Source organism: Tachysurus fulvidraco, chromosome 20, assembly GCF_022655615.1.
Source record: "Tachysurus fulvidraco isolate hzauxx_2018 chromosome 20, HZAU_PFXX_2.0, whole genome shotgun sequence".
Classification (NCBI taxonomy): Eukaryota; Metazoa; Chordata; class Actinopteri; order Siluriformes; family Bagridae; genus Tachysurus; species Tachysurus fulvidraco.
In genome coordinates, this window is record NC_062537.1 from 1,568,069 (window position 1) to 1,588,998 (window position 20,930).

General features: G+C 41.4%; 3 protein-coding genes across 3 annotated transcripts; all 3 read right to left on the reverse strand.

Moving 5' to 3' along the window:
- Positions 1-121: 121 nt before the first annotated feature.
- LOC113650331 (eukaryotic peptide chain release factor subunit 1-like) lies at positions 122-5,544 on the reverse strand. The gene is made up of 11 exons (XM_027158623.2): positions 5,397-5,544; positions 4,827-4,926; positions 4,235-4,410; positions 3,622-3,761; positions 3,013-3,151; positions 2,729-2,919; positions 2,517-2,646; positions 2,065-2,238; positions 1,885-1,949; positions 1,478-1,625; positions 122-1,130 (listed from the first exon to the last, which is right to left on the reverse strand). Exons 2-11 carry the CDS (start codon positions 4,910-4,912, stop codon positions 1,048-1,050), a joined length of 1,332 nt encoding a protein of 443 aa, XP_027014424.1. The 5' UTR covers positions 4,913-4,926; positions 5,397-5,544; the 3' UTR covers positions 122-1,047.
- A 353-nt stretch (positions 5,545-5,897) lies between these two features.
- On the reverse strand, positions 5,898-12,300 carry LOC113650332 (short transient receptor potential channel 7-like). Its single transcript, XM_027158624.2, has 12 exons — positions 12,082-12,300; positions 10,345-11,098; positions 9,196-9,381; positions 8,953-9,117; positions 8,586-8,802; positions 8,261-8,494; positions 7,920-8,184; positions 7,618-7,813; positions 7,324-7,542; positions 7,142-7,219; positions 6,969-7,044; positions 5,898-6,864 (listed from the first exon to the last, which is right to left on the reverse strand). Exons 1-12 carry the CDS (start codon positions 12,249-12,251, stop codon positions 6,725-6,727), a joined length of 2,700 nt encoding a protein of 899 aa, XP_027014425.1. The 5' UTR covers positions 12,252-12,300; the 3' UTR covers positions 5,898-6,724.
- Positions 12,301-14,788: 2,488 nt separating this feature from the next.
- LOC113650218 (C-type lectin domain family 4 member M-like) lies at positions 14,789-20,647 on the reverse strand. Its single transcript, XM_047805018.1, has 5 exons — positions 20,431-20,647; positions 17,544-18,263; positions 16,720-16,844; positions 16,484-16,590; positions 14,789-15,594 (listed from the first exon to the last, which is right to left on the reverse strand). The coding sequence occupies exons 1-5, from the start codon at positions 20,594-20,596 to the stop codon at positions 15,474-15,476; spliced, it is 1,239 nt and encodes a 412-aa protein (XP_047660974.1). The 5' UTR covers positions 20,597-20,647; the 3' UTR covers positions 14,789-15,473.
- Between the last annotated feature and the right edge of the window lie 283 nt (positions 20,648-20,930).

Here is a 20,930-nt window from a genome sequence, read left to right on the forward strand (position 1 = left end):
TGTGACTTACTTTAGCAGTTTAATAACAGATTCTGATTTCACACGTACGATCCTTCGGTTTTTAAACCGAAACGTTAGCGGACTGTGAAGGACGAAATGAACAGACGACAAACTAAAAACATGCAAATGATCAGAATGTTTTATATCTGTGACCTCGTGTAACAAATGATTTTATACAAAATATTGATGGATTAGGCACGGAGATGAGAAATTACAGGGAATATGTGTTAAAACTACAAGCTTCTTTCTTGTGTGTGTTTGCTCTTGCTCATTAGACTCTATACATGAGCTTTACCTGCTGCCCAGTGTGTACGAGAATAAAGGCTTTACATCTCTAACCTATGTTGCATTTCCAATTTTTTTTTTTTTTTTTTAAAAACAAAACCTGCTCATTGATAGACTGGATGTTGGAAGGGCAGGAAGTGGAAGATGAAAATTCCACAACGTTTAGTGCTTCCGATGTGATCTGGTGTTCTCACGTGGGAGTAAAGTCACTAAAATCCAACTTGTGTTTAAGATCATACGAGCTCACGGCTCTTAAAACGCAGAGCCAGTTCGGAAGAAGTCGGTGCGGTCGTATTTCATCTATTTAAACTTTCCAGGCATTCGAACAGTTTTGGGACGTTTGCTAAAGGCTAAAGCGAGACACACGTCCATCTTCAGCAGCACGTTGAGGCGATCCGGCGACGCGATGGTCCTTCACAGAGATTTAACCGGCTCAGAGGTTGATATGAAAACAGACGCAGGGCTGGACGACGAGCTTGAGGCTCAGGCGTTCGAGGTGCACGCTTAATCCCCTTGGCTTTTCGTGTACGTTATTAAAAATGCCACAAGCTCAAAGTAGCAGCAGGAGTCAGTTTAAAAAAAAAAAAGAAGAAAAAAAAAAAAGCAGGCTTGAGAATCGGTGCACGGTCGGCGGACTTCCTCACTGTGTGACGTGTAAATGACGTGCAAGACGCACTCGTCGCTGATTCACCATCTTTTCCTTTCCTGTTTGTCTGCAGTGTTGTAAAGGGGAAGTTCTCTCCGTTCGCCCGTCACGACTACCTAGTAGTCATCCAAGTCGTACAGCTCCTCGTCTTCTCCCTCGTAGTCCATGCCCTGGAAATCCACCCTGTATCGCAAAATTCCTGCACAAGAAGTTCAGAGTTAAAAATCAGCTTTCAGATAATTTATAGAGTCGGTTCGGGGCTGACCTTCACTTTCACTTGTGAGAGAAAACAAATAAAACTGCACCCATGTTTTACTTCGTATTAAATCCGTACACACTTTTTTCCATTAAAGTCTCAAATCTGATTGTTCTCCTAGAACAGGTTTATGTTGAGGTTGCCGTTTCTATGGTAACTGTACAGCCAACGCTCCACGTGACCGTAAACAGATCTGAATAAAGGAGTTCTTTGTAAAACTTAAGTTAATTGAGGGGAAAAAAAATAAAGAGTCTAGGGTGAGTGTTACGAAAAAGTAAGTAAGCTCTCACCTCCGATCCCTCCGAAGCCCTTCACAAACTGCGAGCCCTCCTGGCTTTTGTCCGTCACGATCTCCAGCGTCGCCCCAAATTTCTTGTAGTTGTTGGCGAACCACTCGAGCAGTGGCATGCTCTCTAAGAGCTCGTGCTCCTGCCCTGTCTGAGACCCAAACACACACACACATGCACACACACACACGAGTATAATAACAATAACTGCATTGAAAACACAATAAGGTAGAAATATGGAGGTCAAACACAAAGCTTAAACCCTTAGATTTATACTGAAAGAAATTTCCATTTGGAGACAAATTTATGAAAAAGTAAAAAAAAATATATATATAAATAAAAATAATAAATCTGGTAATGTTTGTGTGATGTGTATTAAAGGGAAAAAATAAATAAATTAAAAACACCACCTCTTTGTCTGTGAAGTGAGATTTATCCTTCTCCTGCTCGGGCGTCAAATAGAGTGTCTTTTCAACTGATGTGGAAAAATAATACAGAGAATTAACAATTATTTTATATAGAAGATAAATAATAATGCCATGTATTTGTTTAGGTGTTTTAAAAGGTATTGTGTGTGTGTGTGTGTGTACCATTTTCAGGCCCAATGCCCTCAGCTCCATGGCAGCGTAGTACATAGCGCATGGTGTCCAAGTTCTCGTAGACGATTAGGATCTCCACGGCTCCCATCTCCATAGCTTTCAGCGTGTCATCGACTCCAAAGCAGTACTTCCCCGTGTCCTGACTGATCTCGTCAAAGTAACGTCCTAAAAACCGACACACGACAGTTAAAGATGTGTATTTAAAAGTTCTGTATGTAAAAGTTTAATTTGGTCGGGAAGAACGTCGAGCTGGAGAGCTTTCTGTGACTCAGACGGCGGTCCCCAGCACGGAACCCAATCAGACGGCGGTCCCCAACACGGAACCCAATCAGACGGCGGGCCCCAGCACGGAACCCAATCAGACGGCGGGCCCCAGCACGGAACCCAATCAGACGGCGGTCCCCAACACGGAACCCAATCAGACGCAGTGTCAGATTTCTTACCTATCAGCTTCTTCTCCTGAATGAATTTGACGTTGGAGAGAACCTCGGCCGACAGCTCGATCGCCTGATTGAAGCCGTTCTCCCCTCCGTAAGAAATGTCCACCAGTTTCAGCACCTTGGCTTGTAACCTCTGAAGAGAGAGACGGTTTTAAAACTCCACACCACAGATTTCTAGACGGCGGCGAGAAGGAGAAGAGTTTGAGGGAACGCACCGGGTCGAACATGTCCGACTGGCTGAGCTCGGTTTTGAAATCGGCCGATCCGGCGAGGACCATCCCGGCGACGTTGACCTTGTCGTTGGAGACGAACAGCTGCACGGCCGTCTCCGCCACCTTTCTCACGTAGTTGTGCCTTTTCTCCATCCTCAGGCGGGCGAATCGCAGGGCAGACTGACCTCCTCGTCCTGATGGAGTGAGGAGGAACCCGAACAGCCTTAATTAATTACTTGTGGCTCAGACCTTGGAACAGACACAAACAGAATTCCACACCTTCTTACCGTGCTTTTTCGGCAGGTCCACGGTGAATTTATGCAGAACCTCCCTGGTGTTGCCTTGCAGAGTTCCGAAGAGGGCGCCGCTGCCGTCGATCACGATGAAGCCGAACTTACTGTCGTCCGAGAGCAACGCGGTAAGAGCCTGAGGTGAGAGTCACACAGGTACACAGGGTGAGGCCACAGCATCGTACCAGCAATCAGAGGTGTGTTACTGAGCAACAACTTATCAAAGCTCTCGTCTAATAATGACTGCATTCTCATTCCTGAGACGGCAATGTATATAAAGAGAGAGAAATATGAAAAGCCATCCAACTCTCTCTCTCTGCATATTTCTGCATCTCTCCATTGCTCTCTGTCAATACATCCCTATTCCCTCCATCTGTCTGTCTAAATTTACATCCTATATTTCTCTCTTAATATCTATATTTCTGCCTCTCTCTCTCTCTCTGTGTGATGTGTGTTGCCTTTTCTCTCACTTTCTGCCTTTTTTGTCTCTCTCTCATATACACACACACACATTTTCTCTCCCCACTATCTCTCTTTGTCTCTCTCCATTTCTCTGTGACTATCAGTATTCCTCTCTCTATCTTTCTCTCTCGGGCTCTCTCTCACCTCTGTGTGAAACTTGTTGTCGCATAAATACAGCGACGTGTTGATCGGCTTGAACGGCTCAAAGTCGATGTTGACTTTCTTTTCTTTGCCCTCCTCGGTCATGATGGTACCGCAGTACACCACCAGGCCATTGGGGGGCACTGTAACGGTACACAGGCATAAAATGAAAGGACAGCAGACAAACACTGTGCAGGTCTTAAAAAAAAACCCAACATAACACACGCTCACACTTTATCGGAACATCTGTATGAGGGTTAAGGAGGGAAGAGAAAAAAGAAAAAAAAAAAAACTGTCATGATGTTGGCCCCGCACACTTTTCTTTGCACATTGGAACTCAGCAATTTTCATAGAAAATGAATGCTGTGTTGGTGCTGGTGTGGGTAAATGTAATAATTTCACACACACACACACACACACACACACACACACACACACACACACACACACACACACAAACACAAACACACACCGTAGAGCTTCTGTAAAACCTCAGCAAGCAAGCACCGTGGAACTTATGTAAAAACATACCTGGCAATAAAGATCTTTCTGATTATGACACACACACACACACACACACACACACACACACACACACACACACACACACACACACCTTTGTTGTAGAGTTTGAGTCTCTGCTGCACTGAAGTGATAGCTCCCAGCACGGACAGTCGGTTCACTCTGCTCTTAATGTTGGACGCCGTCCCAAACTCGTCCGCCAGCATCTTAGCCACCCGTGAGATCTGGTCCTTCGGTGGGATGATGAGGGAAATCATACTGGTGCCGTTCCTGCCAAACCACACACAAACCATGACAGCGTTCAAAGACGACATGTCGATAAAATACGCCATAGTGTTTATTATACAGGATTTCCATTGTTTAATAAATGAAAGATTGCGGTATACGTAGGGGGAAAAAAACGCTACATTACATGTTATTGAAAACAATAATTTGACTTTAGAGGTTTAACACTACCTGTGACTCACTGTTATTTTCCGATTACAGCACGTCATTACTGTCACAGAGTCGCTGTGATCCTGTTGTAAAATCATGTCTAACTCCTGACCCTGTATTCTGTACATTCTGCACTTTATTTAATAGATAAGCAGGTTAGTTATAAGCACGTGTCCGTCTTCGTGTCAGCTGTCCATCATGAACAACCCCATGATCTGTAGATTCAATGTGAAAGCCGTCACTCTACTTACCCTCTAGCCGCTTCAAGGCTTTTGATCAACTTCTTTATCTTCCAGATTTCCACGTTCCTGTCCGCAGCGCTCGGGTCATCCGCCATTTTCCCCCCGTGTGCTATCAGGACACGGCGTGGAAAAAAAAATTAGACACTGTTGTGTTTTAATCCCACCGCATCTCAGACAGAACCAACCCTACAAGCCACGATGCTGCGACCCGATTGGTCAGTGACGGTCATGTGACGGTTCCTGATCCACCAATCATGACGTTGTGGGCGTGTCTATTACCCGAAAAGCGGTGTGGAAAAACACACTTATAAATGCACTTTAGAAGTTAGCACGCAGACAACAAGCAGCTTAGAGATTTAGTTAAAGACACTAAACACGTAATAACGATTTAATAACACGCGGAAAAGCGTTATAACAACATATCTAAGCGAGGTAGTTAAATACAGAATAGCTTAGCATAGCGGCTAAGCGATAACTGTTCCTCCTGAAAGTAATAATAACATAAACGTGTGTGTCTGATATATTTATATCAACGTGTAATACGTCTAGTCAGAGATAAACCTGTGTAATAACACTTACATGGCGAGTTCCTGTGACGTTTGAGCCGTTAGAGCCGGTTTGTTCTCGGTGCGCGTGGTGGCTCACGTGCGGCAGGGAGCGTGAGGTTTAAGGGAGGAGGTGCTTAGGACTTTTTTATTATCTCTATATATATGACTTCCTCTGAACGTCACTGTCAGGCAGTGTGTTCTGAGCGCTCATTGGCTTATCTGGTTGTCTGTCACCGCAGTGAGCCAATAGAATGAAGCGGTGCAGTTGCTTGCTGAGGTAAAGTAGAATCAGAATGTAGCCTGAGTTTTGTGGGGAAAAAGCTACAACTACGACAATAAATATTTATAATATAATGTAATATAATATAATATAATATAATATAATATAATATAATATAATATAATATAATATAATATAATATATAACACTTACCTGGATAAACGATCAAAAAGACAAAATAAAAGTCCATAATATTTTGCAAAATGTATATCTTTATTAAAATGATTCTACTTATATTAAGTACACCACTTATACAAGTACTTTGGTTATTTTTATAATTATTTATTATTATTTATTGATTTATTTTAGTGTTATATGTAGTTATATATAATATGCAAATGTCAAATGAATAATCTAAAAGTACACAAATATATTTTCATCGTTCAAGATGCTGCTTAATATTTAAATACTAAAGACCTGTTAGTTTGTTTGATAAAGAGAACACAAGAACACAAATTATACAGGTCCCCATGTAACACAAATTATACAGGTCCCCATGTAACACAAATTATACAGGTCCCCAAGTAACACAAATTATACAGGTCCCCAAGTAACACAAATTATACAGGTCCCCATGTAACACAAATTATACAGGTCCCCAAGTAACACAAATTATACAGGTCCCCATGTAACACAAATTATACAGGTCCCCAAGTAACACAAATTATACAGGCCCCCATGTGAGATGTAACTTCAATAAATCAAAAGGAGATGAAAAAAAATGGAATTATCGATACTGGATAATAGCAGGGTATGAAAATTAGGATTTTTTTTAAAATAAATAAATAAAATCATTAACAAAGCAGCATATGGATGGAAACTGCATATCAGACTCAAGAACACACACATAGCGCTATCATTCCTAATCTTCCAAATTTTCACTCATTCATTTACTTAAAAATTAAAAATGTAATTATAGTTGAAATTTATTGAAATTTCTTTCAATTAGCTCTATTTTATTGGTTGAATGTTCTTCAGGGCTCCTTAGTTGAAGGTTCCTCAGGGCTCCTGAGTTGAAGGTTCCTCAGGGCTCCTTAGGTGAAGGTTCTTAAGTGCTCATTGGTAGAAAATACTTTTCTTCAGGGTTTTTTGGTTGATTTACAAAGTCTATCACCCAGCTGCTGGATGAGATCGGCGAGTTCTGCCGTGACCTGAGATTTTTCCTCCAAAAGTTCATAGCGTAGACTGGAGATGTCCTGCTTTATCTCCTTCAGTTCACCTGGTGAGTAACAAATACAGCAAGTAAAACCAAGCACCCATAATAAAACTGCATAAATAACATGCTGATGAATTTGTCGACTGTGTTTGGGATATTGGGCTTACCTTCATTGACCTCGTCATTTTCACTGTCAGTTTGGGCCTTCAAGACGTATCGCTTGATGAGACGCTTCATGATCTTCTGTGGATTCGATTCATTGTGAATAAGAGCTGATTTAATGCCAGTGATGAGAGAACCTAAAAGTATTGCATGTCTGCTGTCAGAAATCAGTTCATACCTGGTATCTGCTTGGGTGTTTGATAGAATTTCTCATTGCATATTCATCTTGAGTGAGGCACAGTCGATACCTGTGGAGCTGACAAAGAAAATAATCATCTCAAAAATGTGGTTAAAATGCAATCACATTTCATTATGTAAAACAATCTCAGAGCTTGGGGACAGGGCAATTCAGATTCCAACCTTAGGTCGAGAATTTGGAGTGTCCATGTCTTGCTGGCTTCCACGAAGACCTTTAGCTTTGCACAGCCTGACGAGACAAGATCTTGTGCGAAGGCCCATGTAATAGAAGGACTTTGGACTGGGCACCAGATTGAAAGGAGGAGGAAGAGTCCTGCCTTCATCAAAGTACGAGAGCCAAAGCTTAGCACGGGCAAACTTCCACTCGACATCTGCATCCTCCTGTTACAGCAAAATTGCAGAATTACACAGCAATACTGCAGAGCTTTCAGAGATAACAGTAGACTTAGAGGTCACCTCGATCTCCTGGTAGGAGTGGTTCATCATGGCAATCAGCATGTTGAGCAGCACGATCACCATCATAACGTTATAGACACCGTATAGGACGTAGCCGATGTTCTCAATAAACTTATGATCGTACTTTAACACCACAGACATCACCTCGCTCAAACCAAAGATGGACCAGAACAGTGTCTTGAAGCTTTCTTCTACCCTGTGTGATACACACACACACACACACACACACACACACACAGTCCCATAGCTATCAAACATTTTGCGTAACAGGTATGGTTTTGCTTAGAGCCCCGAAGACTTACGTGGTGAATGCAGGGTTATACTTGGCTCCCAGGTAGTAAGAGTACAGATTGAACATGCCGATCATGAATGCAAGGAAGACCATGATGAAGATGACCATGAATTTAAAGATGTCTTTTACTGTGCGGCCCAGGGAGATCTGTAAAGGTCCGAAACTTTCATTGGCTGGCAGGATGTAAGCGATGCGTGAGAAACTCAGTACCACAGCAATAGAGTAGAGACCTTCAGAGATGATCTGGGGGTCAGATGGAAGCCATCGGTTCCTTGCTGAAAAAAGAAGGACAATGTTTTCAAGCCAAGTCTGTTGGAGAAGCTTTAAATGCACAGTGTAGGATAATTTTACCATAAGTATAATAGGCCACATCATCAGGAAGCGAGGCGTTGCTCAGGTCCAAACTCGTCACGTATTGGTCGACGTACAGTTGTGCACGAGAGGCCTGCAGAAATGCCATGAACCTAGCTGTGAATGACGCAACAAAGATGGACAGCATGCCGAAGTCCAAAATGTTCCAGAGTTGCGTGACATACTCGCGCAACCCGTCCTCCCAAATTTCTTTACACTCTGACCAGATCATTCCTGAAAAGCCAGAGACAAACATCATCGATTAGCTTTCAATAGATTTAAATACATTCAGTAACCATAAAATACTTCTTCATAAAATACTAACCAAGCACCCATTTCATAATTAGCAACTCAGTCCAGGAGAAGCGGGTAGTTTTGACCCGGAACACCTGCCGCGGGTGATCGGTGATCGTTTCATTGGGCAGATTTTTGACTCCATCAAAGCGATCGGAAGCATTGAGCACCAGCAAGCACAGGAAAATTGTGAAGGACACCGCATGGGCCACGAATTTCATGAACGGACTGCGTAGAACACGACCCAGCTTTCCAGAAAAGTAACACAATTAGACAGAAAAATAATATGAATGTTTAAAATGATTAGAGATCAATGACTTGTCTTGTGCATTAGCATTACATCAGCCTTTCCATAAAATTTACCAAGCATGGGATTGGGGAACAACCAAGGATTGTACCTTGCTGTACGGCATGACCCAGTATGCAATGGCCAAGAAGGGCAGAGTCGCCATCACCCCAAGAACCGTTAAACATTTCACCCCAATAGACTGCTGCCTCAAACCCGACAGATTTTCATACCACAGTGTCAAGAGTTGCTGCTGACAGTTCGGATGAGCCACAAACTGTGCAGAAATATGATTTACTACATATGTAACTCAAAAGAATCACATCAAAGAAAATCAGTTTTGTCCGTATTATACCTTTTTGACCTCAAACTTGATGGCCAGTTTTACCCGGCTCAGGCACGGTCTGCTGTTGTCACCCTGGGGCAGATTCCGGTCCACGTTTCCGTTCAGAATGGCTTCGACTTCCTCCGTGTTCCGACACAAATCCAACACCCCGACCACAAAGTCTTTACACTGCATGGACAACTTCCTGTAGTCGTTCTACAGAGAAACACAAACAGGAAATTCTTCAGAGGTGTTCGCCATCCTCTCCTATCGTTCTTACTACCTGATCTTGTCCTTTAAATCTCCTTCTCGATCTCTGCATCTCGCGTTATTTTTGTCTAATCCTCCTTTCCCATTCTCCCATTTTCTCTAACCTTATTATATGCTATGACAAAAATATAATGTTACACCACGCTATTGATTCATGTGAAAGAATCAACTTGGAGCCCAGCGATTAGGGAATCACAACAATGTGATTACATGCTCGTGTCGATACACACACTTCAACAAACCGCTCACGCAATCAATAAGAGAAGCCGACAATCAGGCCACGAGGATCAGTGGGGTGTTTCTTAGAAACGCTGATTCCTAACACGGACTTGTTCACCCGGCAAACGACATGTTGGACAACCGAAATCTAATTCCAAGAGCAAGAGCCTGCAATCAGATCCTTTGTTTTAATACACGAGTGATTATCACCGCATCGACTCCCGGCTTCGACGGCTTCACGGAAAGATCTTTATCTTCATCTGTGTAAAAGAGAAACCGAAGTGAAGCGGAACTGACAACAAAACCTTTAACCTTTCCCCTGAAATAATCCAATAAGATAGCTGTCTGGAATACAGATTAAAATGCAGGGGTTCCTTTGAAATTCCATTAAGGCTCTCTAGGAGGCCGGAATTACCACTGCATTATTTAATAACGTGATAAAAACATCCCTCTGACAAAAAGTCACTGAGCACTGTGAGCTGTACAGATTTGTTTCAGAATGTCAGAAAAAAGTGCCAACATTTATCACTTCAGTAGCATTTTTTTGTACCTTAAGTAATTTTTGTACCTTTATCTTTAACCTGGTTGACAAGGATAAGTGATAAAACACGCCTACCTTTAAACTTAACCACGTTATCAATTACACACAGGAAATTTGACAGAGTACCTTGGAGAACAGCCGTCTCTCACCTTGAACTCGGTTTCGACGTTGGCAAGTTGGGCAAGCTCGTTGCTGAGCTCCAAGGCGGTCAGCACAGGATCTTCACTGGAAAGGCAGAGGTAGGCAGCACTGGCCAGGCCTTTGTAGGCGTTCATGCGTGAGCGTGAGTGGCTGAATGAGTCTTGCCTCTGCTTCTCGGCACACTCAGCACACTTGCAGAAGTGATCGTGAGGCTTTTCAATGCGTGCACCCTTGACCAGCAGGGTGTGTATAATCTCATACTCCTGACACTGAGCAGCCAGGATCACGGGTGTCACATCGCGTGAGAACCGTGTTCCGTCCTCATCGTACGCATAGAAGTCGTCATCATTTTTTTGTTCACGTTCCAAGATACTCGGGGCAAAGCGGAGGCCACCTTCGAAAGCCGGATGTGCCAAAATAGCCTCCACAATGCGCACATAGCCTTTACTGATAGCCAGGAGCAGGGCATCACCCACCCGGGCTAGACATTCCTTTTTCAGGAGCAGCTCGGTCACTTCCAGGTGCTCGTTGGCCACGGCAAGCTGCAGAGCATTCTGGCCCATGTAGTCCACACAGTTCACATTGAGCGTCTCAGAGTCTTCAAGCATCTTCCGGACAACCGGGATGTTACCATACTCAGCAGCATCCAGGAAGCGCTCCTCTTCAGCCGTGACACTCTTATCGCGCTCGCTGAACATATACGCCGGCCCCCTGCGACCTTTCTCCCTCAGCGTCGTGTGTCTGCGCTGCATGGCTTCGAACCTACAAACCCACAGCGAGAGAAGACCTTCTGACTCTGGACATGTAACATTAAGGGTTTTCACACCGGAGCCAACATATCAGAGCCACTGTGGGTAAAACCTAGTGAGTGTACCTGAGATGAACACACTGCCACCTGCTCTACTTTAGATCTTACTGTGTAAGGATCATGTTCAAAGTGATGAATGAAATCACAGTTCTGCAAAAATCATATAATAGCATTTCATTTAAAATGAGAGATTTCCACTAAACACAAGCATAAGCATGTAGCCTACTTTGTAAAACCCTTTGTAATGTGCTCTATTATATTATAGTGTATTATATTTACATTTGGGAGATGTTCTCATCCAGACCCTCATTTTATATGACTGAAGAATTGAGAGTTAAGGGCCTTGCTCAGGGGCCCAGCAGTGGCAGCTTGGTGGATCTTGGATTTGAACTCACAGCTTCTGAATCAGTAGTCCAACCCTTAAACCACTAAACTACCCCACCCTCATTAAAGCATTAAACTACCCCACCCCATTAAACCAGTAAACTCCCCCACTCCCATTAAACCACTAAACTACCCCACCCCCATTAAACTAATAAACTCCCCCACTCCCATTAAACTACTAAACTACCCCACTCCCATTAAACCACTAAACTACCACACCCCCATTAAACCACTAAACTCCCCCACTCCCATTAAACCACTAAACTACCCCACCCACATTAAACCACTATACTCCTCCACTCGCATTAAATCACTAAACTCCCCCACCCCATTAAACCACTAAACTCCCCCACCCCATTACCACTAACCTACCCCACCCCCATCGATTTTATCATCATATGTCTCTATAGACATTTATACAAACCGGTGTATTAATTAAATAATTATATACAGCCATGACATTGCCCTCTGGGGTAAAACATGATATAGTGCTCAATATGATTTAATGAAGTTTAATGAAGTGCACATCCAGTCCATAATAGTAATAACTCACGTGTGATGTGTATCCGGAAAGTGCTCGTGATGATGAATCGGGTGAACCGGCAGGTGATCACCGCAGTCGCTGCACTGGAACTCCACCTGTCCACTTAACGGAAGCGCATGGAGGAGAAGCAACTCCGGTCTGCCGCGTGCCGTTTGGAGCTCTGAGCATCCACGGGACATTATCTCTGCTTCTAAAGAGCCTGTGCAGGTGGAGGGAGTACAAGGAGGAGGAGGGGGTGGAGGTTGCAGGTGGATTTAGTACGGGACGCCGATCAGGGAAGCACACGAGTCGATCGGCTGGCTGTCACGATGAAGTGACTGCCTTTCAGGGACATTTCTGTTATATAAGCTGCAAACCAGACCACATTTAAAACTTAATTATATCTCAATTACATCCGTCACCAAAACGCCGGCTCTCTTCTCATACTCCGGGTGGAACCACCCAATCGTTAAGTATTTATTTTTCCTATTAATACAAACTTTTGTTTAAACGATTTTATTTGTTATGCGAATTTAAAAAAAAACGTTAGTTAGTTAGTTAGTTACAGTCACTGGCCACTTTAATAGGAACATCTGCTCTGAGGTTTTTTAGTCAGTCATATGGCAGCATATGACCTTCATACATGACAAGAAACTCTGAACTGAGTGACTTGTACCATGTCGTCGAGTGTCTTGGGCATCGTCTGCCCTTTCCTCAATCTTTAGCTATGCAGTTTCAGTGATTCTGTCCTCACTTAAGCGTCAGATTCTGTGACTGACAAAAGAAGAACCCGACGTGGTCTTCCACATCTGCAGCTCAGTCACACATGAGTTACACACACACTTCACCTTCACCTGCTTCTCTCATCCATCCGAGTCTGTTAATCCCATCACAATTTGTTTCAGATCCTTTAAATCTCCATGCAGCTGTTCACAAAAACACTGATTTACCACCTCTTCAGCCGAAATATTCAGCCGAACATCCATCACATCAAAGGCTGTACCGGTTATTACCTGATTTTACATTAGTTTGTTTATTTGTTATCCAAAATAAATAAATAAATAAATAAGCTGCCATGTCCAATAGGCAGAAGGATCCACAAGTCCAAAGAGATTTTTTTCCCCCCTCGTGTTCTTTGATGAAAATCTTGTTAATCACGTTGCATGTTCTTACAAGTTACAGAGATCAGACGAGCGGCGCTAATCGCATTACTCTGTCAGCCTCCATCAGCTCCTCGGCCGTTAAAGACGTTTCAGGTGCTGCGTGATGAAAGCAACACAACGGTCAAATCAGCAGCAGGAACTCACCTGTTTCTGTACTTTCACACACATCAAACACAAATTCATGCCTGTTTCTTACAGACCCACCGCATCCTCCGTGTAGAATTCAATTTAAATAAGTGATTAAAACCGCGGAAAGAAAAAAAGCTACTGCTGGTGGAGACCACACACTCGAATAAACTTTATATTATCCTTTGAACTTTCCACATTGTACAGCATCGTATCCTGGAAGAGAAATGAGATTTATTGGGTGATTAATACGAACAATCCATTAAAACACTGATTATAGTTCAAAAAGAAAAAAAAAATTCCTGCATCGAGGCAGGATACACCCTGGACGGAGTGCCAACCCATCACAGGGCACACACACACACTCTCATTCCCTCACACACACACACACACACACACACACACACACACTACGGACAATTTTCCAGAGATGCCAATCAACCTACCATGCATGTCTTTGGACCGGGGGAGGAAACCGGAGTACCCGGAGGAAACCCCCGAGGCACGGGGAGAACATGCAAACTCCACACACACAAGGTGGAGGTGGGAATCGAACCCCCAACCTTGGAGGTGTGAGGCACCCCCTAACCCCCCCCCCCAGGTTTTGGTTGTTTAAAATATACTTCTATCTTGTAGACTAATGTTAGACTGTGACATCGACCTTTTTAGATAGAAATGTCACACAGATTATACGTGACATGAAGATTAAGAGGCCACGTGTTACTGTAGATGTTGACTTGTACTTTATCTGTAGGTCTGTAGGTCTCCTGCAGAATAAACTCCTCTGACCTGGACATAGAGGTGTGTTTACATGGTTTACAATCTCGACTGTCACTCAGGAAAATAATCCACAATAATCCCATCAATAACTGATTTTATTGTTGCCTGCACTACCCTCCCCCGATACACACAGACACTTACACAGCACACACACACACAATGATCCAGCTCATACATGACCACACACACATATCCAACTCATACATACATGACCACACACAGACACAGACACACACTGATCTGCCTCATACATGACCACACACACACACACACACACACACATATATCCAACTCATACATACATAACCACACACACACAGATCCAACTCATACATACATGACCACACACAGACACACACACACACACACACACACACACACACAGAGAGAGATCCACCTCATACATGACCACACACACACCGATCCAACTCATACATGCATGAGTACACACACACACACACACACACACACACACAAACACAGATCCAACTCATACATACATGACCACACACACAGACACACACACACACACTGATCCACCTCATACATACATGACCACACACAGATCCTACTATAACAAAAAAATAAAACACAAATTAATTAATTCATTATTTGAATTATTTTATTGTTTGTTATTACAGAAAAATAGAATGACAGGAAAAAAAATAGCAAATAATCACCACTTATTTTTATTATGTTATTCACGAGTATGTAAATAAAACCATTCACCATCGGCACATGTGCGAATTGAAAAAGGATGTTTTGTACTGTGTATACACTGTATTTTGCTGTGAAATTCCCCAACATACATTTAAACCTACATATGAGTTTAGATTTATTCAGCACACTGAATGCAAACACAAAAAAACAAACAAACAAAAAACATACATTAGAATTACATTAGAAATATAACCAGTGGTAAAGTTGTACTTTTCACAGCCAGATGCCAAAGCGTTTTCAGAGAGATTGTTTTTTTTTTTAGTTAGTGTCTGAATTATGAAGGCCAAAATATTTGATTTATTTCTCAAATTTTCTGTATGTTGAGAGAATATGGACTCAACTCTATATTATATAATCTTCATTGGGTGTTGGTCATTATTTAGTTAAAATATTCAGTATATATTATATTTTATTTCATTCAAATAAATTTTATTCCATTTAAATGTTACATTTGTCCCATACATTTAATCATAATGTCTGTTTTTCACATATAAATTCATTCTGAACTGGATCTGACTGGATTTTTCGTTAATCGAAGGAGATTATGTAGTTGTTATTGATTATATAATATGGTTACAGTTGCTATATGTGTAATTGTAAGTAATGACAGTGTAATGTTACTATCTGAGAAATTTATTCACAGACCCAGTAGTACGATTCGTTGCAAGGTCTGTCATACCATCCGATACATCCATCATACCCACTAACAACACAGTCATCCAAAGCTGTAAAGGCATTTGCACTTGCCCAGTACCTGGAACAACACAAAATTCAAATTTTATTTGTTACATACACAGACATACAGTAAAATGCTTTAAGTTTTCACATATCCCAGGTTATTATGAGCCTGGGGTCAGAGCTAGAGGTCTTCACGGGTCCACTTAGATCCGAAAACCCGAGGCCTGACCCGAGACCCGAGCGGGTTCGGGTTTAAAAGTTTCACGTGTGCCTCGGACACGGGTCGGGGATAATAATAGCGGCATCGGGTCTCGGGTAATTTAAAATAAATGTGTTTTTACCGAACGGACCCGAGAAGACCCGAACTACTGTATCTCGTGTGTGTGCATCGACTCGAGTCCTTTTCCAACCTCTCCTCTGTTTGCCAAGCTTGCCAAGTATGGCTGGTGGTAAACAGACCTGTCAATCAATTTTGAATCCACTCTGTAGTGGTTACTTTAGTGTAGAGTTATGCAACATTCAGGTCCAGTCGGGTTAAAAAAAAATTGCCGTCATGTCGGGTCGAACTCGGGACTAATTTTTTCGGGTTTGTCTCTGGTTGGGTCTTTATTAAAAAAAAAAAAAATTACGCATGTCAGGTTCGGATAAAAAGTGCTTCGGGTCAGGTACATTTCTTTAGACCCGAGAAGACCTCTAGTCAGAGCGCAGGGTCAGCCATAGTACAGCCCCCCTGGAGCAGGTGAGGTTAAGGGCCTTGCTCAAGGACCCAACGTTGATGTCGCAGCAGCTTGTGGGCTTGAACCCCAACCTTCTGATCAGTAACCCGAAGCCTTAACCACTGAACCATCACGTCCTCATCAGAAAAGGTCAAATGCATCAGATACACTAAGCAAAAAAATTTTTTTCCAATGAATAATGTACCATCCAGTGTAGTGTAAAATAAATATAAACCTATAAATTCTTACGAAGTGGTCAGTGGAGTTCCATCCACCCATTTATAAGTGCCTTCTTTTTCTTGGTCACTCAGCCCAATATAATTTCCACGGTTCTTTTTGAGCGCTTCCACAAAAGTCTGTTGAGTTGACAGAAACCTGATCATCACAATGCAATCTGGAAACTCAATGTACTCGATTTATTTCTTAAATATTCACACTCATGCAGTCTCGTATAACTAAAACAATGCCGAACTGTGCATATGTACCTGTTCCTCTTTGCTGTTTATGATCACCAGGTCTACTCCTCTTTTTCTGCAGTCCTCTTTGCTCTCAGTCCAGTTCTTCATCTTGGTTGAGATATAGTAAAATTTGGACTGAAACAAAGTCCATCCTGAGAGGGATTCAATGAATAAATGAATAAATGAATACTTTCAGAAGAAGAAATTTAACATTTAAAGTTTGGAACCCAATTAACTTCTTGTTGTGTTGCCTGTTAGATGGAAATACATTAGGAAGCTGTTTGGAATTATTTGCTAAGCCCTCACGAGCTGATGGTTAAGGTGTTGGACTTCTGATCAGAAGGTCATGAGTTACAATCCTCAGATCCACCAAGCTGCCACTGCTGGGCTCCCTAGATGTATTTTAAACCAATGAAGGGTTTAAATGTGTAAAGTCTTAATTTAAATATTAAACTCTTTTTAGACTATATAAATAAGTTCACAGTTGACTGTGAATTTTGCTTGTATTCAGTTTAATGCCTGAAATGTTATTAATGCAATGCAGTCACTTTTACTGATGCTGCTACGGATTGTTTTAAAACTAGCTCAAAAATGGCAGCCAGGTGTAAAACTGGCAATAATTTATCTTTATCTATCTGTTGAAATGTGATACAGATGTACTGCCCATTAAGTCCTCAAGTGGACTTATAAACTGCAAGGTCTGTTTGCTCGGGTTCACTTTCAGTCGTATAGATTTATTCTGTTTTCTACATTGCACATGTTTATTTTCTGCATGGAAAGTGCATTTGAATATTGTATGCCATCAGACTCCACGGATCAGTTCTAGTCATATAATGTTTCATTTTACTCACCCAAACTGGTCAATTTCATCTGAAATGAATCTTTCTGTTTCTGTAACTGGTATTTCTCTATTGTCTGGTTGTCGTATCTGATCTGTAACTGGTATTTCTCTATTGTCTGGTTGTCGTATCTGGTCTGTAACTGGTATTTCTCTATTGTCTGGTTGTTGTATCTGATCTGTAACTGGTATTTCTCTATTGTCTGGTTGTCGTATTTGGTCTGTAACTGGTATTTCTCTATTGTCTGGTTGTCGTATCTGGTCTGTAACTGGTATTTCTCTATTGTCTGGTTGTCGTATCTGGTCTGTAACTGGTATTTCTCTATTGTCTGGTTGTTGTATCTGATCTGTAACTGGTATTTCTCTATTGTCTGGTTGTCGTATCTGGTCTGTAACTGGTATTTCTCTATTGTCTGGTTGCCGCATCTGGTCTGTAACTGGTATTTCTCTATTGTCTGGTTGTCGCATCTGGTCTGTAACTTGTATTTCTTTATTGTCTGGTTGTATCTGATCTGTAACTGATATTTCTCTATTTTCTGGTTGTTGTATCTGATCTGTAACTGGTATTTCTCTATTGTCTGGTTGTCGTATCTGGTCTGTAACTGGTTGTATTCTGTATACTGGTTGCTCAGTTTGATTGACAGCACTATTATGCCGGTCATCAGGAGAACACACAGCATCCCCAAACACACTGCAGTCACTGTGTAACATCTTTTCCAGGTAGAGTTGTTTCCTGCAAAAGAACTCAGAACTCAAACTCAGAAGAAATTGTAACGTGGTTACTGTATGCGACTGACTTGTGGTTGTCGATGCTTGGAGTTTTTTCAATGCTAATGCTCAAACACATCTATGTTGCATTTGGTCCAAAACAAATGTGCATTATCACTGTGGCCCATTTAATTATTGTCATTTTATTGTTTTGACATAACAAGCGTAAAAAGCTTACACCCTGGTCAATTAAACTTGTGAAAGACCATTGAACAAGAACAGACATCATCTCAAACTGGTTTTTACTTTAAAGTGAGGAAATTTGTTGTTGCTAGAATTAAACAACATACAAGCGTTCAAAAATGATCCGAATTAGAATCGAACTTATATCAATTGAAATTGCAAATATTAATAATGGAACTGGTTCAAGATTTATTTTTTCTACTCCAGGTTAAAGTGGATTGAATTACAAGCTTTTTTGTTTGTTTTACTCTTAAGTATTAAACTTACAAAAAAAAATGTTTCTTTTGTCCCAAATAAATTTAAATCCCTTTGTGACTCGATTTTTGCGTTTGAGTTTTAACCAGTTTGAGATGTTTTCACCCTTATTTTGTTTTTTGAAATTTCTACAAGACAGATAAATACAAAGTGGATTTATTTATTTACTTATTTATTTAAATCTGTAGAAACATTTGCTTTTGGAAACAATTTCATCAGTACAACGTGTATGCATTTTGCAAGCTTTGTTAAATATATACAGTATATATATATATGTTATATATAAATGTTCTCAGCCTATCATCCCATCATTGTGCGGCTTTTTCCCCATGTGACTGGTGTACTGTATTATTTACTGGCTATCAGACATAGACTAAGGATAGCGGAGCTAACAATGAGCAGCGCCTACAAAAGGAATGGCTAATGTTAATTCAGAGGGAGTCACCGATGTTAAAGTAACTAACAACGAGGTCATTCCTGAACACACATGGCCATATATGAGGGAGATGTTTGCAATAATCGGCGTCAAAAAGGATTCCTGGCGAATGCGTTGCGAATTGTGTCACCCAGGGGGGGGGTTCTAACCCTTTATTAGGGGGGCTTCAGCCCCCTGTCTGTAATCTCAGCCACCCTAAAACTATAAGGAACATTTTTACTTTCATAAATAAACAATAAAAATGACGTTAAAATGCAGGACATGTCGTCGATGGGAAAGACAATTATTTATCAGTTTGATCCAAGAGCGATTTTTTTTTTACTTTGCTTTTACACGCGTGTGTTGTAGTGTTTCAAAAGTGCGTCTGCTTTATTTGAACGGAGAAGCACAGGTACGCGCAGCGTGCACGCGCAGTCAGAGCTGGAGGCGTTTATCTATAACGTTAATCGGCGGAAAGACGCAAAGACGGCAACCAAAATCAGTGAAATGTCACTATTTTTATTACCAGAGTTGTCATATAATATATAATATAGAACTCTTCTTGTTTTAAATTCTCACTGAGGGCTAAACCCCCTAAAGATGAAACCCTAGAACTGCCCCTGGTGTCAACCCAAAAAACACGAAGTGCTTAATTTAATTAACATTAATTTTGTCATTTGTAAAACATCACGATAATTTTGAGTTGTTTTGAAGGACAGAGCTGGAATCTCCCTACAGTTTGGGATATGGCCTTGGTGATACACTTGGTATACATTATATTTCCAAAAGTATTGGGTCACCTGACCTTTCCTGCTATATGTGGTTGTTTTCTGTTCTCATCCCTACTGAACACCTTTGGGATGAATTTGAACGCTGACTCGACCCTACCTCACCTACATCAGTGCCTGCCTTTCATAACAATCTTGTGGCTGATGAACACAAATATCCATGAGTACACTCCAAAATTATACATACACACACACACACACACACACACACACACACACACACACACACACATTTATATACACACATTATATACATATACATATATATATGTGTATATATATATATGTATATGTATATATATATATACACGACGTATAACATGACGTCCAGTTACCAGCATGACTCTTTTTTTCTGTAGACTATCATTTGAAAGTTTGACCTAAATGGCATTTCCATATTTGAAAGAGAATTTAAGATTTCATATGGATCACAAATAAATCTGCAGTTTACATTTTGTCATTAAGACATGCAAACTTTAAAACTTGCGTACCTGTGTGTTGAATTTGCGGATTCCTTGTCGGGGTGCTGTTCTCCCTTTCGGGGTTGGTATTGTGATATTTAAGAGCATCGGCATTTGCAAAAGTATTCACAGACGCATGCTCGGAACACTGAAGCTCCATAATGTGGTTCACATCATCATAAATGTTCTCAGGCATTGCTGATGTATTGTAGACTCTTCAAAGCACTGCACTACGTCTCTGAGTGGATATGAGAACACAGATGTTACCGCTGCACCTTTAAACACAAGAACATGCAAAGTTTCACTGATGTATATCAATGGAAACAAATGAACCAACAAATACAGAGGTGACTTCTTGGAAAAATGTCTAAATTTAGACCAGTTGCACATTTTATTTTGGTGTAATAATTTGTGAGGTATCAATGTGAATGCCGGTGTGTATACAAAATTCCCCCAATCCATGAATTTTAGATATTGGTTGAATTGTGAGGGTGATTAGTGAATGAAATTGGGGGCATAGAATCACATAT

What these genes read in the sequence shown, in the direction of transcription:
- LOC113650331 (XM_027158623.2), bottom strand. Translation starts at nt 4,912, where the DNA reads ATGGCGGATGACCCGAGCGCTGCGGACAGGAACGTGGAAATCTGGAAG. An exon ending in ACTCAAACTCTACAACAAAG is followed by an intron (nt 3,762 to 4,234) that starts GTGTGTGTGTGT and finishes GTACCGTTACAG; the next exon opens with TGCCCCCCAATGGCCTGGTG. An exon ending in CTCACTTCACAGACAAAGAG is followed by an intron (nt 1,626 to 1,884) that starts GTGGTGTTTTTA and finishes TTTGGGTCTCAG; the next exon opens with ACAGGGCAGGAGCACGAGCT.
- LOC113650332 (XM_027158624.2), bottom strand. Translation starts at nt 12,251, where the DNA reads ATGTCCCGTGGATGCTCAGAGCTCCAAACGGCACGCGGCAGACCGGAG. An exon ending in ACTCCTACCAGGAGATCGAG is followed by an intron (nt 7,543 to 7,617) that starts GTGACCTCTAAG and finishes TTGCTGTAACAG; the next exon opens with GAGGATGCAGATGTCGAGTG. An exon ending in AAATGACGAGGTCAATGAAG is followed by an intron (nt 6,865 to 6,968) that starts GTAAGCCCAATA and finishes GTTACTCACCAG; the next exon opens with GTGAACTGAAGGAGATAAAG.
- LOC113650218 (XM_047805018.1), bottom strand. Translation starts at nt 20,596, where the DNA reads ATGCCTGAGAACATTTATGATGATGTGAACCACATTATGGAGCTTCAG. An exon ending in TAAACAGCAAAGAGGAACAG is followed by an intron (nt 16,591 to 16,719) that starts GTACATATGCAC and finishes TCAACTCAACAG; the next exon opens with ACTTTTGTGGAAGCGCTCAA. An exon ending in GGAACTCCACTGACCACTTC is followed by an intron (nt 15,595 to 16,483) that starts GTAAGAATTTAT and finishes GTGTTGTTCCAG; the next exon opens with GTACTGGGCAAGTGCAAATG.